The following is a 16,017-nucleotide window of genomic DNA, read 5'->3' on the forward strand; positions in this document are numbered from 1 at the left end:
CCCATGGGCTCGTACTCGGTTCTATCAGTCCCAGCTCCATCAGTTGCTCAACCTCCTTCTCCATGATCCGCTTCTTCTGGGGCGATATTCTGTACGGGGTGTGCCTCACAGGCTTTGCTCCCTCCTCGAGGACGACGTCGTGGTGGATCACTTGGGTGATGGTGGGGGACGAGGAGAACACGTGGGCATGCTCGCTGATGATGCTGCCGACCTCCTCTCGCATCTCTCCCTCAAGCGAGGAGAGGGATTCCTCCTCCGCCTCATAACAAGTTCTGTGTAAATCATAAAATAGATTTAGATCATTGATGTCTGAATCCAGGCTCCCTTCATCTCGCCCTGCCTCGATTACCCCAATTGCACTCTCATCTACTGATCCCCTAAATTCCTTAAGGAGGTTGATATGTACTTGTTGGACCCCAGACCTTCTCATGGGATTTATCATGACATAGTTATTTCCCCCCTTTCGCTCAATTACCTTGAATGGTCCCTCATACTTTGGCTGTAGTGAAGATCTTGGAGGGGATAATACAAGTACATAATCACCCACCTTAAACTCCCTCTTCACAGACTTCCTATCATAGTATTCCTTGTAGGTTCCCTGGGCATCTTCGAGGTTTCTCTTAGCCATCTGTCTTATTTTCTTCAATTTTTCGAAATCTGCACCCACCAACTTACTGTATTTGGCATTCCCATCCGGTGCCTTAGACACAAATTGTTCATACAGGGCAGTGAGGGGCTCCCTCGGGGCCCGACCAAACATCAAATAAAATGGGGAGAATCCCAGCCCCTCATGGGTTGTTATTCTGGAAGCATACAACAAAAGGTCCAAGCCTTCGTCCCAGTCCCTTTCAAATTCCAAAATAAAAGCTCGGATCATGCGTTTCAAGGTTCCATGGAACCTCTCAAGGCTTCCCTGACTCTGGGGATGGTACGCTGAAGCGACTACATGCTTTATACTGAGACTCTCTAATGCCCCCTTGAAAATTCCACTCAAAAAATTTGTACCTCTGTCACTTTGGACCTCCCGAGGCATGCCCATCTTACTGAAATATGACATCAGGGCCTTCGTTATTGTCTTAGCCCTGATGTTTGACAAGGGAATCGCTTCAGCGTATCGAGTAGCCTTGCACAATATTGTGAGTAAGTACTGTTTCCCCGATTTGGTCTTAGGAAGGGGCCCCACACAATCGACAACCACCTGCGAGAAAGGTTCCTCTACAACCGGTACTTGGCACATGGGGACCCGCTTGGGAGAGTCATTGGGCTTCCCCGTCACTTGGCATATGGGGCACTGGTTGACCACCCCTCTGATATCTTCGGATATCCGGGGCCAGAAGAAGTGTGCTAGTATGGCTTGTTTGGTTTTTGAGATCCCAAGATGGGCGCACGTGAGTTCATGCGCAACTTTGATTATCCTTTCCCTTAATACCCTTGGTACTACAATCTGGGAGATGGTCTCCCCGCCTACCTTATCAGGAGTCTTGAATTTCCTCATAACCACGCCCTCTTCATAGGTGAATTCCTCCTTGTTCCTTTTCTTCCCTTCCACCGCGGCCTGACGTATCTCTTCCAATCCGGGGTCCTCTTGCTGGAGTCGGATGAGCTCCTCCTTGTCGATGGCTGCTGTGCTGTGGAAGGTTCCCTTAGTCAAAGGGTTCTCGCCTCGGCCCTCTGCTTCCTCCTCGTCCTTGGTCTGCCTCACTTCCTCCAACGGTGTGCTTCCACTGGCATGGGTGGCTGGGCAGCGCCTGTCTCCTTCCTCGCCTTGCCTCACCTCCTGAGCCTTCTTAGATTGACTCCTGGTGACGAGGGCCACAGGGTCCGCTGCATCAGCTTCGTCACCTTGTGGGGGCGTCGTCTCGTGTAGGGGTTTGCCCACATCGTTGCCTAGGAGTACATCTATTCCCCTCACAGGAATCTCAGACACTCCCACCTCCACGTCTGTTGTCTTGCCCTCTACTTCTAGTGATACTTTAACTAAGGGTGATGACCTCGTCACCCCCCCTGCTAATATCATAGAAAACTGGCCTGTGCTACTCCCCTCTATATTTGGCACCAAACCAGGCCTAATGATGGTGCGGGCAGCCCCTGTATCCCGCAAAGCCTTTACAGGTATACCTTTACCACTCCCATCTACTGCTATCCTAGCATCTTTCACATATAGTGACCATTCGGGGTCTATTTCTATTCTACCACCATCATGTCCTGGTCCTACACCATGCATACTCTCACTGTCCTCACTCACACAGGGGATTTTCATCCCATGTTCTTGGAAACACATTACTCCCTGTCTGTTCTGTCTATCTCCCACTTCTTGCCTACTCATTTGCTCATTCATTCTGGCGAAACACTCTTGTAATCTGTGCCCGTACCTCCCACACCTAGGGCACCTTTGAGATTTTCTCCAACTATCTCCCGCTGGGGGCCTAGCATATCTATGATTAGGAGCCGCAGCCGCGCCTCTACACTGGGGTGTCGAGTTCCTCCTCTGGCCATGACTCTCGCTTACTCGCAATGAGAAGTTTTCAGCAAGTTTGGCCGCTTCCATCAGGGTGTCGCACTGATGCGTGGTAACGTGCAGTCTAGCCTCATCGCTTAACATGTTTATGAATTGCTCCTTGAGAAATATCTCAAGCACATCCTCAACGCTGGTCGCCTTTTCGGCGCGCATCCATTTTACAATATCTCCCTTTAGCTTCCTGGCCATGGCAATGTGGCCCTTACTAAGATCCTTCTCTTCTTCCCTGAATTTCTTCCTGAAGTACTCGGGAGTAACCTCATACACCTTGAGTATCTCGTCCCTGATCTGCTTATAATTATAAATCCCTTCACCATCAAACATATTATACACTGCTAGGGCCTTAGGGGGGAGACTTGCTCTTATCATGATTGGCCATATCTCTCTTCTCCATCCCAATTGCTTGGCCATGCCCTCGAATGATGAAAAGAAAAGGTCAGGATCTTCCTCATTGAACTTTGCTATGATATGAGTGGCTTTGAAAATATCATCAATCTCACTTCCTCCACCACAGCCCCCCGCCGGCTGGCGTGTGTGACATCCGGTTCCCCATCTGCTAGCATCCCCTGGGGTCTCTGATCCTCTCCTAGGGTAGTGCTCATCACCTATCCTAAACCTCCCTACACCGTCTACCATATCATGATAATTCCCTCTTTCCTGCGGAAAATGTTCATAACTTGCCCTCTCTGCTTCTCTGCTACACCTTCTTCCAAATCCTAGCGGAGTGCTAGCTTCCTCTCTATAGTATGGTCTGCCTAGTTCTTGCGGTGTGTCTGGCCTATACCTGTGTGTGTACTCTCTGCCCAAACTGGTCGGCCTATCCCCTAGTCTTGTCTCACTCCTCCTATCATCAGTGTCATAAATCCTGAATTGGGGAATCTCCCCATAGTAATGTATCTCCGTCTCTTGCATCCTACGCACATTACCCTCGACTTCCCCTTCACTAAAACTACTTCTAGCGTTGTAGTAATAGCGAATACTATCTGCTTCGTCCTCTCCTGAATCTAGATACCTTTCGTTCTTATTCCGTTCGCTCTCTATATCAGTGCGGGGATTTCCTTTCCTACCTTCTACATCACTTTCCCTTACCTGTGGGAATCCCTCGAAACTTGGGCTGCTCCCAGAGCTTACGGGCGTGTTTGGGTGAGCCATCGTGGAGGAAAACAGCTACCTACAAAGCTTCGAATTACGCGTTGCGAGATGTAAACAATGAGGCCAGTCTGCTCGTTCGCACGATCGAACACGGCTATGATCGCTTGATGACAAATCTTATTGTACCTGCACGCACTTCCTTCTCTATCTGGTGGTAGATTAGATCCCGGACAGGCCCCCATTTATGTCATAGACTGAGGTTCCAGTTGAGTTGATATATTAAACTCACTGTAAATTAACAGCGTGTTTATATAGTTCCTGCAATATGGGATCTCAGATCTCGATCGCCTCTTTAAGAACACATCTACTGCACCAGGATAAAAAAAGAGTTTGCACACATACGTATAAGAATATTTACTGAATTGAATACTACTTACGAAGTAATGGACAGAGGAGCGGCTGCGGGATTATCTGGCGTGGGTGCCTGCACCCCCGACTTTATACTCCAGCCGCACAACACCGGTGCCACAGCCCGAGTGCCAAATTAACTATCATACATTATCCTATCTCTATTTGCACAACTCCACACACCACTATTATCCTTTATTCATGCGTGGAGAAGGCTCACAATGGGTTCCCTAACTAATAATTTAATGCATAAGACACATGAGATAGCAAAAAGGGGAGAGCACTACTTCGCCATCTTCTTCTTGATTAATGTCGCCCCCTTAACCTTGGCTGGAAGACGGCGTCCCTTCTGTAGTCCTCCGCCGCTTGTCCGCGCGTGGTTTCGCGCGCGTTCTAGGTCACGGTCCCAGGGTACAAGGGCCCATTGTACTAGCGGCCCCGCTTCGGTACAGGTCCAACGCCTTTTGCAGGCATCCATCACCGTGGAGTGAAGCCGCACACAAAGGGGTCCATTGTTCGTCCACACCTACCCATAGGGCTATGGGCGAGAGAGAGCCAAGGGGGGGAGGTACCGTCACCCTGGCGCCACTCCATAATTGGAGTTGTACTGTAGGGCTCCCCGCGGATTGCTCACTAGAACACACTAAGCATAAAATCACTAATGGTTACATTTTAACATAAGTAAGCATAATGAACACCTATGTCACATCGCAATGTTAAGACGTGACATACCCACTTGAATTTACTTAATTGTTTACAGGAAAGGAGCAACACTTGTTGAGGCCCATCCCCTAGTCTCCAATTCATCATACCTAGTCTCGAATTCATGTACAGTTCCAACTTATTCCATATCTTTGATTTCCAGTTATCACTTTCAGATTTTAATAATATATTGTTCCAGCTTGGGTGATGAAGCTTTGGGGCTTTGGCTATTGAGTCCTACTGTGAAGGTGATGTGTCTTGTTGCATTGCCTCTGACCCAAGCAATGGGCAGGGAATGGAGATGACTCTTCATCCATGAGGAACTGAGAGGGGAGGGACAACAAATGGGTTTCTGAAAGGTTATGAGATGGGTGTAGGAGGGCTGTATGTTTTGACCGAGTCACCTCCCACATAAGGGGTAAAGGCCTTTTAGTATATGTATATACTAAAGAGTCAGAGTTTTTATGAGAGTAGTAGAGCTTGTGTCAGGATTAGAAATGGAGAGAGTGAGTGGTTCGAGGTAAAGGTGGGACTTCGTCAAGGTTGCATTATGTCGCCCTGGCTGTTCAACTTATACATGGATGGGGTGGTGCGAGAGGTAAATGCAAGGGTAGTGGTCAAGGGATTGGAGATGGTTAAAGAAAATGGAGAAAAGTGGGAGGTGAGCCAGCTGTTGTTTGCAGACGACACTGCGCTTGTGGCAGGATCGGAGGAGGGATTGAGGAAGTTAGTGGCAGAGTTTGGGAGAGTATGTGATAGAAGAAAGCTAAAGATAAATGTGGGTAAAAGTAAGGTGATGAGATGTACAAGGGGTGAAAGTGTCAAGTGAGCATTAAGGGAGAGCGACTGGAGGAAGTGGATAGTTTTAGATACTTGGGTGCAAATGTGGCAGGAAAAGGTGGAGTGAAGGTGGAGGTAGAATGTAGATTGAGAGAAGCGAGTAAATGCCTTGGTGGATTAAAGAGTGTAATGAGGAATAGACATTTGGGAATGGATGCTAAGAGGAGACTGTATGAAGGAGTGATTGTGCCAACAGCACTGTATGGGGCAGAAACATGGAACATAAGAGAAGAAGAGAGAAGGAGTTTGAATGTGTTTGAGATGAGGTGTCTGAGAATTATGATGGGGGTTACTAGGCTAGATAGAGTGAGGAGATGAGGAGGAGAACAGGGGTGGAAAAGGAGCTGGGAGATAGGGTTGATGAAAGAATATTAGGATGGTTTGGACAAATGGAAAGAATTAGTGAAGAGAGACTAGTAAAAGAGGTATGGAAGGCAGATGTGGAGGGAGTGAACATGAGGGGACGTCCTAGGATGAGGTGGGTGGATAGGGTGAAGAGGGCTTTGGGGAAGAGGGGAATGTCTGTTGAGGAAGGACGGGAGAGGACAGAAGACAGGGGTGAATGGAGAATGGTTGTATATGGATGATGATGTGATTGCATGAGGTAGTATGTGTGAGCAAAATTTGACGCAGCCCAAATGGATTTCTCCCCGTCCTCTCCTTATATGCAATGGGGGGACGGAGAGGGGGGGTCGCCAATTTAATGAAGCGGCCTTGCTGTGGATGTGCTGTGTCTTGCGACACTGCTTCTGACCCAGGGCAGTGGACAAGGTGCAGGGATGACCCGTCATCCAGGAGGTGCTAAGATAAGAGGGAGGGTGGAGGGGTGTGGAGTGTATTCAGGGATGGAATGGGTGGAAATGATTTTATGCCTTTCCCTTTTTGGCTACCTCCCTTGTAAGGGGGAAGAAGCCTTGGTATATGTATGTATGTATATACTATTTGTAACTTGTGATTTGTTTCCATTCCAGGTTGTATGACAAAGGTCACAAGGTAACAGGCATTGAAGGTGTAGAAAAACCTATTATTGAATTCTTCACAGAACATGGTATTCTTTACCAAAAAGAAGTTTTACCATGGGGGACTTTGTACAAGGTAACACACACCCTCTCCCCTCAAAAGTATTGGGGAACTTCATATTAGATTAGCTAGTCATGTAACAATTTGAGTAAAATGGAAAACTTATATTTATGTAAGTGTGAGACATTCAAGTGAATGCTCTCATTTTCTATCTTTCTATATAAAGAATGCACTCATACAGATATGAAAGTAGTACTTGTATATATGCTGTTTCAGTCTGATGATGGAAATCTGAAGATCTACCACAGTGACCTTTTTGATGTTGAACCCAGTCATCTTGGCAAGTTTGATGCAGTTTGGGATCGTGGGTCCCTTGTAGCCATTTTTGAAAATGACCGGGAAAGGTAAATATATTGTTGCTGAATGTTTCTGTATGAGGAAAAATTAGAGGATAAATGTGGGTAGAATTAAGGTAATGAGATATACAAGGGGAGAGTATGGCAGTGAGTTGTAAGTCTTAAAAGAGAGAGGCTGGATGAAATGGACAGTTTTAAGTATTTGGAGTTGCATGTGGCAGGAAATGAAGAGGTGGAGGTAAGTTGTAGATTGTTAGTTAGTTAAGGTTTATTCAACAAAATAAAATACAATTTATACATATATACAAAAAATTTACAAAATTGCTTGTTGAAAAGGGAGAGCGTGAAGCAAAGCTTATGGGGAATTGCTCTCCCTTTAAAGGGAGAAATTGAGAGAAACAAGTAAATGTCTTGGGGTATTGAAAAGTGTCATAAGAAATAGGTATCTGGGAGTGGATATAGAGAAAATTATATGAAGGGAGTGATTGTGCCCACAACACTGTATGGGGCAGACTTGGAATTTAGGTGAGACAGAAAGAAGATTAAATGTATTTGAGATGAAATGTCTTGAGAAGTATGGTAGGGGTTACAAGGTTGGATAGAGTGAGGAGAACAGGGGTGAAAAAAAGAGATGACAGATAGGGCTGAGGAAAGAGTATTGGGATGGTTTGGATATGTGGAAAGAATGAGTGAAGAAAGGTTAGCAAAAGAGGTGTGGAAGGCATAGGTGGTTGGAGTGAACATGAGGGGACAACTGAAGATGAGATGGATGGAAGGGAAAAGGTAGGGCATAGGGGTGATTGGAGAATGGCTGTGTATGGATGGTATTTTGATGCAGCCCGAAGGGATTTTCTCATCATCTCTCTTTTCTTTGTCTATCAAGCGAGGAAGGGAGGGGGCAGGGGAATGGGGGAGTGGTTGTATGTGAATATCTTGGCACTGTGTAACCCCTTTAATAGGATGATGCTCACATAGGCATCATAAGGAGTGAGTGGGTATATAAGGATGCCAGCTTTGGCGTCTTAATTATATTTATTTGTAGTCGTAGCAGAGTGACCCCCATATTCTGTGAACTGACCTGATCGTATTTCCTGTGGTTATTAACATTCAGAGTGAAAGAGAATGAGTAATACAGCTGTAACTTTATATTTTATAATGTGAGTATTGTGAAGCATCATCATATATCAGGCAGCTAATGCTGCCCATGAGAACTTGACTCGTATTGAAGAGGTTAAGGGATTTCTCCCCATCTTTTTTATTTTCTGCACGAGGGAACAGAGAGCGTTCGTGCCTATTAAACAAAGTGGCCTTGCCGTGGATGTACTGTGTCTTGCAAGAGACAGGGATGATCCTTTAACCACAAGGTGCTAAGATGAGAGGGAAACATGGGTTGTGGATAAAAGTGGAATGGGTGGGAGTGGGTGCATGCCTTGACTTGGCTACCACCCTTATAAGTGAAAAGCCTTTGGTATATAGAAAAATGCAGATGTTCATTTGCTTGTAGATGGTTATTTGAACTTCTTTCTGTTGTTCTATGTGCAATAAAGTTACATAGGTTTCTTTTCTTGAGTTTTACTGTCAGGTCTTTGATATGTGGGCAGAAAGTCATATGAGTATCAAATGTTAAGCCTAGAATTTTTGGGTTTTTCCAGTGGAAATATTTTACTGTAGGGTTGTGTTTTGATACATGATAGTCTGGTGTGAGTAATGTCACTGTTGATTTCTAATGTGAAGCTTCCATTTTGTTGTCTATGAGCCATTGTTCTAGTTTGTTCAAACAGGCTTGGGTGTTCTTTGCTACAGTTTCATATTTACTGTACTTTGATATTATTGTTAGATCATCTGCATATGAGAAAACACTGGTGTTTAGTTCTGGTTCTGGAGTTGTGAGATACCTCATGAGGAGCTTGAACAGTAACAGTGAAAGTATTATACCCTGAGGGACTCCTTTTTATAGTTCTTTTGTTCTTGAGACTTGGTTGTTTTGGGTTACTCTACATTGTCTTCCTGCTTTAAAGTTTGTTAATCACTTCTTGTCATTATGTATGTCTTTCCCAATAATTTTTTTAGATAGCATAAGTCTGGGGACTTTGTCATAAACCTTGTTTATGACAAAAACAGCGGCTACCATGACTACTATGGCTTTAAAGTTTGTCATTATGTATGTCTGCCCCAATCATTTTTTTAGATAATATATGTCGGGGGATTTTGTCATAAACCTTGTTTATGACCAAGGTATGGCTACCATGACCAGTGAAATGGCAAATGAACTTCAATATTTCAAAGTGCAGTGTGTTAAACGTAGGTTTATGTAACCCAGAAAGCAAGTATACCTTAGATAACACCTTTTTAGAGAAAACTGGGTGTGAGACTTGGGAGTTCTAGTGAGTCCTGACCTTAATCCAGGAAACAGTGGATTAGCACCAGAAATAGAGCTGATAGTGTATTAGGTTTCATTACTATGTAGTTATCAAACACTATCTGGCATTAGTTAGACCCATCCTTGACTATGTGGTACAGTTTTGGTCTCCATCCTATAAATTGGATATAAATTCACTGGAATTGGTACAGAGGAGAATGATCAAAATGATTCATGGGCTCAGAAATTCACCTTACGAGGATAGGCTTGGGCACCTTGATTTACACTCTGGGAAAATGTAGTGTGGGGTGATGTAATAGAGGTGTTAAAGTGGATCAAGGGCTTTAACAAAGGGGATGCAGACAAGGTGATCATATTAAGACAACAGGGCAGGACTCACAGTAATGGATTTAAATTGGGCAATTTTATCTAAGTCAACAAAAAGAATAGACTTAGTAACCACAGTGTGAGTGCTGAAACTATTGGTTTAAGAAAATGTTAGACAACTCTAGGGATGGGGATGACAGGTAATGGACATGGAACTGCCTAGTGTATGCCATATGGTCTCTTGCAGTCTCCCTCATTCTTATGTTCTTATGACCATTCTTTTTGCTGGATTTTTTTTTATTGAATCCTTCCAGGATGCTACTTTTGTACTACAACTGTCCTTCCTTTATACTGTTCCCCTGAAACTGCCTTTTCCCACTTTGAATATACCTGTTCTTTTCCCCCTGTGGTAGGGAGAGGAAAGAATTCTGCCTCCATTCCCATGCGAGTTGTAAAAGATAACAGAATGGAACGGAGTGATGGAACAAGGTATCCTGCTCTCTGTATACTTACCCTACAATAAGTCAAGGCATAAGGGGTTCTGGGAGATTTCTAATGAGAACCCTAAAATTTGGGTCATTAAATGTGCATGGTTATGGTAAAGATGAGATTCAAAAAGAAGAGATGGGCAGTATGTTTGTGAGAAGGAAGATGTGTTAGCATGAGGTGAAACTAACTTGAAAGGGAGGGGTCATTTTGAGTTGTTGTTGTTGTTGTTCCCTAGACTGTCTGTCCGAGCAGTCCCGTCTCGGGACTGCTCGGGTCATTTTGAGTTTGGGAGTGTGGTGGGGAGAGTGTCGGAAGTGAGGAGGGGGGCAAGGGAGGGAAGGAGTAGCTCTGATGGTAAGTGATGAGATAGGAAAGCACTTGGTATCTTCAAGGTTAATGTATGTCAGTGTAGTAGTGCTGGGAGATCTTGCTGCTAGAGTAGATGAGGCAATAGATGGTGAAGTAGCATAGTTTGGAGTGCCAGGTAAAAATGTTGGAGATATGTTTAGAAAAGGAGTTCATGATAACAAACAGTGTTTAAGAAACAAATCAAGCATAATTACTATACATTGGAAACTGGTGTATGAAAAGGTTGATAAGTCAATAATGGACTATGTAGTGGTATTCAAAGGAAGGATAGGAAAAGTTCTGGATGTCCATGTTCTTAGAGGAAAGAGTCAGAGTGTCAGGTAATTTTTTGGTAGAAGGGAAATTGAGAATGGAGGATAAGTGGAGCTGAGAGAATTGTGGGAGGTGGTGAAAGATAGAGATGAGATTAGAAGGTGAATGGGATTGTTTCAAGGAGGATGGGAGGGAATAGAAGAAAGGGTAGTGAGCGGTGGGATGATGAAGTGAAGATGCTATAGGACTCAGGAAGCATATAAAAGGTATAAGGAAAAGAGAGAAGGAAAACATTGGATAAAGGAAGCAAAGAGAAGATGTAAAATGGGCTAGGAATATGATAAAAAAAAATTAAAGAGTAAAAACATGTTTTGGAGGGAAGTTAAGTGTGTGAAGGGGTGTAACTCAGAGAGAAGGTAAAAGGTGCAGATGGCCAAATGTTAATGGAAATGAAGGTGGTAAGGGGAAGATGAATAGAGTGTTTGAGAGAGTTAATGAATGTGGGGGAGGCCCCTCTCACTTTCTCTCCCTCCCTCTTGTTATGACCTATCTCTTCCTCCATTCTTCTACTTTTGTGTATATAATTTCCTAAATATCTAACTTTACTCCCGCTCGGATTTCTTCCCTTACGACTGTGTATTGACCTGATGCTATCTACTCTTGAATAGCACTACAACCTTTTTAGGACATTAACTTTGTTTCCCACTTCCAGCAAATGCTACCAAATTTACTCCCCAAACTCTTCAAATCATCTATCCTTCAAATCGTCTTTTGTCTCTGATAGCAGAACAATATCATCTGATTATATTATGCTGTTTAACATTCATGGCTATTTTTCTCCAACCTCACTCCCCTACAAACAGAATTTACCATTTTTTTGGTAGAGACTTTCTTATTTTGTATACTATTTACAGTATTTATGTACTTGCTTGTTACCTTACAGTTATGCAGCCCTTTTGAAGAGTCTGGTGAAGCCAAAATTCCACTATCTGTTGTCTGTCATGCAGTACGAACCTACAGCGACTTTCAGTGGACCTCCCCGCAATGTACCTCCAAGTCTGGTGGCTGAACTGTTTGGTAAATAGCTATGCAAAACCCATTAATTTGATTATGCACTTATTGTGTTGTATCCGTTTTAAGATTCTTTTTTTATTGTAGAGATTTAATGTGATTGTTTCAGTTGCTTGATTTCATGTTTACAAGACCTGTTTCATTACAGGTGATGTGAGTAATCAAGAAGTATTAGAGGAGTATGATATGTCAGCGGAAGAGAAAGTCTTAACTCGATGGGGCCTTACTCAGTGCTCAGAAGTTGTCCTCCTTCTGAAGTCAAAATAGATGTTTCTTTGTTGTACATACACATATCAAAGACATTATAATCCATATTGGCTGAGTCAAAGCACACATCTACATCATAATCAAATAAAACCTAGTCAGTCACCTCTCCCACTTATAGAGGAATGCTGACCCACTTGTTAACTCTTGTTATCCATCATATCTACTATTCTTAAATATCTCGTGTAATCTATACATGCACAGTATGACACCTCAGAAATACAAATATCTTCTTTGGCAGACAACATAACAATTATATGTAGACAAAGCCACAGAAGTACTACAACCATACATCAACACCTGGTTCACTCCAAATAGATGCAAAATAGCCCCAACCAAATCTACAGCCACACCTCTAACCAATTGGACAGTGGAACACAAATACATACCAGGCCTCTTTATTAACAACACACTCATAATACACATATATACACCCATGACTTGGTAAAACATACAGTACATCCATATTCAAACAACGCATCATAAAGATGAAATGCACACCTAGCTCATCACATTTAAATCAATTGCAGGAATAATATTCAGATAAAATAACATTCAGTTAAAATGTGGAAACTATCACTACAGTATACAAACAATATATACACTCATTGATGAATTATACAAGCCCTACATGGCCCCCTAATCTCATTAAGACACTCAACACCTTAATACAAAAGAAAGCACTAAAGACAATTACAGGCTGCACAAATATAACAGCTACAGATCATTTACACCATGAAATGGAATTCCTCAAAGTCAAGGATCACCTTAACATGAGAGGCACACAAACACTTGCTGCTGCCTCCACAAGCACAGCCCACCCACTACAGTACATAGCAGAACATCAAAACAACACCCAAATACCTATATCACATGCAAATACTCCTTTGTCTCCACAACCACTTAACACCAGCCTCCAGAAGCCTATCCATAATCATATCACTCAATGCTCCATCAATAAACTGAAAGGCAGTACATTGCTGCATGCCAGACCCAATGATATCAATCCCTCTGAATCCTCTCACTCCAAAAAAGGACATTCCATCTGGCCAGACTGCAGTGCAGCCAACATCCAGCCCTTCTAAGCTACCAGGAGAGGCTGGATGACTGCATTCCAGATAACTGTCCAGGATGCAACACCCCATTACAACACGTTATGGAAGACTGCATTGTACACAATCATGCACACCATTCCTCAGGGAAACAGGACTGCTCTGCCAGACAGTCTAGACAACAACAACTGGTAATACTACACAATTGTAAATAGATTTAGAAGTGTACTTTCCAGTTTTGCTCAAGAATGAATGTAAAATGGTATAAAATATTGTTGGAATTTTTTCTGTGATTTAGTATCTGCATATATTTAAAAAAAACATTGAATGCTATCTTGGATTGCCTGTCCCCAAAGCACTGTTTACATTCTAGTATGGTGTCAATTTTTTGTAGATTATCTTGAAGGAAATGGTCACATGTTCAGATTTAAGATATGTTTTACACATGAAGATAGCCATAAAGTTGCACTTGTAATAAGGATTTGTACAGTGGAACCTCTATATTCAAGTATAATTGGTTCCACAAAGTCATTCATATACTGAGTTCAAATGTTGGATCACTCCCAATTAGAAATAATGTAAATTGTGTTGTATGCCCAAAAATTCAAATTAACCACCAGGATTAGTAATGGTCACTAAAGTCTATGAATTTCTGGATATCAAACAAGAAGTCTTTAAATCTATGATTTGTGTTATTTCTCAAATAGCCTTATTCTGTACTTGACAAAGTAACTTTCCAGAACTCTGCATAAAGTTGTGCTGCCTGGCATGTGCACTGGTGTGGCATGTCCACATTTCCACTTAAAGTCTATATAATTTGTGTGGAATCAGCACAAGAACTGCATAGCAGCAAATCTCTGAAGCTCATTGAAATGCAAATGGCAGCTTGATTCATTGTTTGCAAATGTCAGGTGTCCTATTTCTCATGAATTATGCAGGGAAAATGCCAATTTCAGTGCTCGTGATCAACTGAGAATGATTTCAAGTCGTGGCTTTTGGCATGTTCCATGGTGCATCTCTGACACAAAGGGACACAGATATGGCACCATAAACAGCATCCTGGCAAGAGCCATAGTGCTCACCATTCTTAGTAAATTGATTATAATATTCAATCCATCAAAGTGGTAGGTTACCTTAAATTAGATAAGATCAAACAAATTAGACTTTTTCTTATAAATGACTAGCTGCAAGAGAGTTGCAAGCCAATGGCAAAGGAGTACAAAATTGAAGCCTCCCCTCAGAGGTCAGAGGGCATGTAAACAAGATGACACAATGAAGTAGTATCCTTGAATATGTACTTCCATTTTTCCATTTTGTTCAGATTAGGTAATGATTGAAATTTTGTAAGCCTTCTTCACACACGGCAAAGAAGTAGAAGGATTGTGTGGAGCTCAGCAAATAGTGTTAGAATAGGCTTATGTAGGCACACATTGGCACCTGTCCTTGGCACTGATGTCGTGCAGTCATAGTATAAATTAAGGGGGTACGCGACACCTGAGGGGGGTGAATTTGGTCAAGATATAGCATTTTTCAAAACTGTGTTCAAAATGTTCATATACCATTTAGAAATAAATCCCGACAAATTTCCAGACGCGCGCAATTTAAAGGTCTTGGGTGAGGTTTAAAGGGACAGAGTTAAAGGCGCAACCCACACTAGAGGGAGGGGTGCCACTTAGGACCTTCAGGCGCATGGAATAACATTGAAATTTTATTGAATTTACGCTCGCCCAATGCTTCAACGGCCAGTACGAGGGTGGAGGGGAAGGGAGGAAGGTGGAGGGAGAGGTCTTGCCAACTTTGAGCACAGGCGTCAGTTACCTGCTAGCTCTGAAAGGGAAAGTGTGCATGTCTCATGAGCTCTCCTTGCAATCTATTACCTTAGCTAGTACATATTACTCTATAGCACAGTCATCATGGGTAGCAGAAAGAACAAAAGAACATCCACAATGACAAAAAAACAGCAGTTAAAGATGGCAAGCAGTCAAAGACGACTAGCCAAGACCTCACCACCTCTCACTCCACCACCGCCCTCACCTGCACCTCTCTCAACACCTGTGGCCAGGTCTACACCTTCAAGCACTTCATTCATCTCTAATACAGCAAGAAAATTAGATATCAGTTCTGAAATTGTACAGAGGGGAGATAAGAATGAACGTGAATTCATGATTGTGGAGAAGAGCAGTTTTTTGCAGTGGATAAATTCGATTGTTAGATGCCAGTGTGGTGAGAAGATGTATGTTGAAGTGATAGGAGAATGTGGAATGGTGAAAACATTTCAGGCCGAGTGTAAGTTGTGCTCTGAAAAGAGCAAATGGTGTACTTCACCAGGCGGTGGAAATGAAAGCTATGAAGTACATAACAGGGCTGTGGAGGCCGGCTTACACTGTGGGGATGGTTATGTTGCAGTACAGAAAATGTGCATGGCAATGAACATGAAAATGATACACCACAAAACGTTTAGTAAACTTATCCATCCTATTATAGAGACCAGCATAAAGAAATATGAGGAACTCTTGGAAAAAAACAAGAGAACATGTACATGCTGCATTAGAAAAGGAAGACCCAACTCTACCAGAAGTAAAAGTTAGTATCGATGGTTCGTGGAGTAAGAGAGGATTCACTTCCAAATATGGCTTTGTAAGTGCAATAGAATTCCAGACAGGAATGGTAGTGGACCATGTAACACTAAGCAAGTACTGTAAAGTTTGTGCAGTAAACGAAGAAAAGGGGCTGGATCGCAAGGAGTGGTGGCCTGAACATGAATGTATGTGTAAGAAGAATTTTGATGGAAACAGTCCCGCTATGGAAGTGGAAGGGTGGAAGATATTGTTTGGCAGGTCAATTGAAAAATGCAAAATGAAATATACATGTGTGGTGTCTGATGGTGATGGGAATGGC

At 42.9% G+C, this 16,017-nt stretch overlaps 1 protein-coding gene across 8 annotated transcripts in view; it reads left to right on the forward strand.

The window, feature by feature from the left end:
* LOC143019943 (thiopurine S-methyltransferase-like) overlaps positions 1 to 13,802 on the forward strand; it is a 39,941-nt gene extending 26,139 nt beyond the window's left edge. For all 8 annotated transcript variants that reach the window (XM_076175942.1, XM_076175947.1, XM_076175941.1 and 5 more), the window contains exons 3-6: positions 6,532 to 6,655; positions 6,857 to 6,984; positions 11,676 to 11,809; positions 11,952 to 13,802. In XM_076175942.1, the coding sequence (XP_076032057.1) occupies positions 6,532 to 6,655; positions 6,857 to 6,984; positions 11,676 to 11,809; positions 11,952 to 12,070 (505 nt within the window). In that variant the 3' untranslated portion in view covers positions 12,071 to 13,802. The remainder of the gene's footprint in view (positions 1 to 6,531; positions 6,656 to 6,856; positions 6,985 to 11,675; positions 11,810 to 11,951) is intronic.
* The last annotated feature ends 2,215 nt before the right edge of the window (positions 13,803 to 16,017 follow it).

The sequence above is a fragment of the Oratosquilla oratoria genome, chromosome 38 (genome assembly GCF_046742065.1).
Source record: "Oratosquilla oratoria isolate Oo_2021 chromosome 38, ASM4674206v1, whole genome shotgun sequence".
In the NCBI taxonomy this organism is placed as follows: Eukaryota; Metazoa; Arthropoda; class Malacostraca; order Stomatopoda; family Squillidae; genus Oratosquilla; species Oratosquilla oratoria.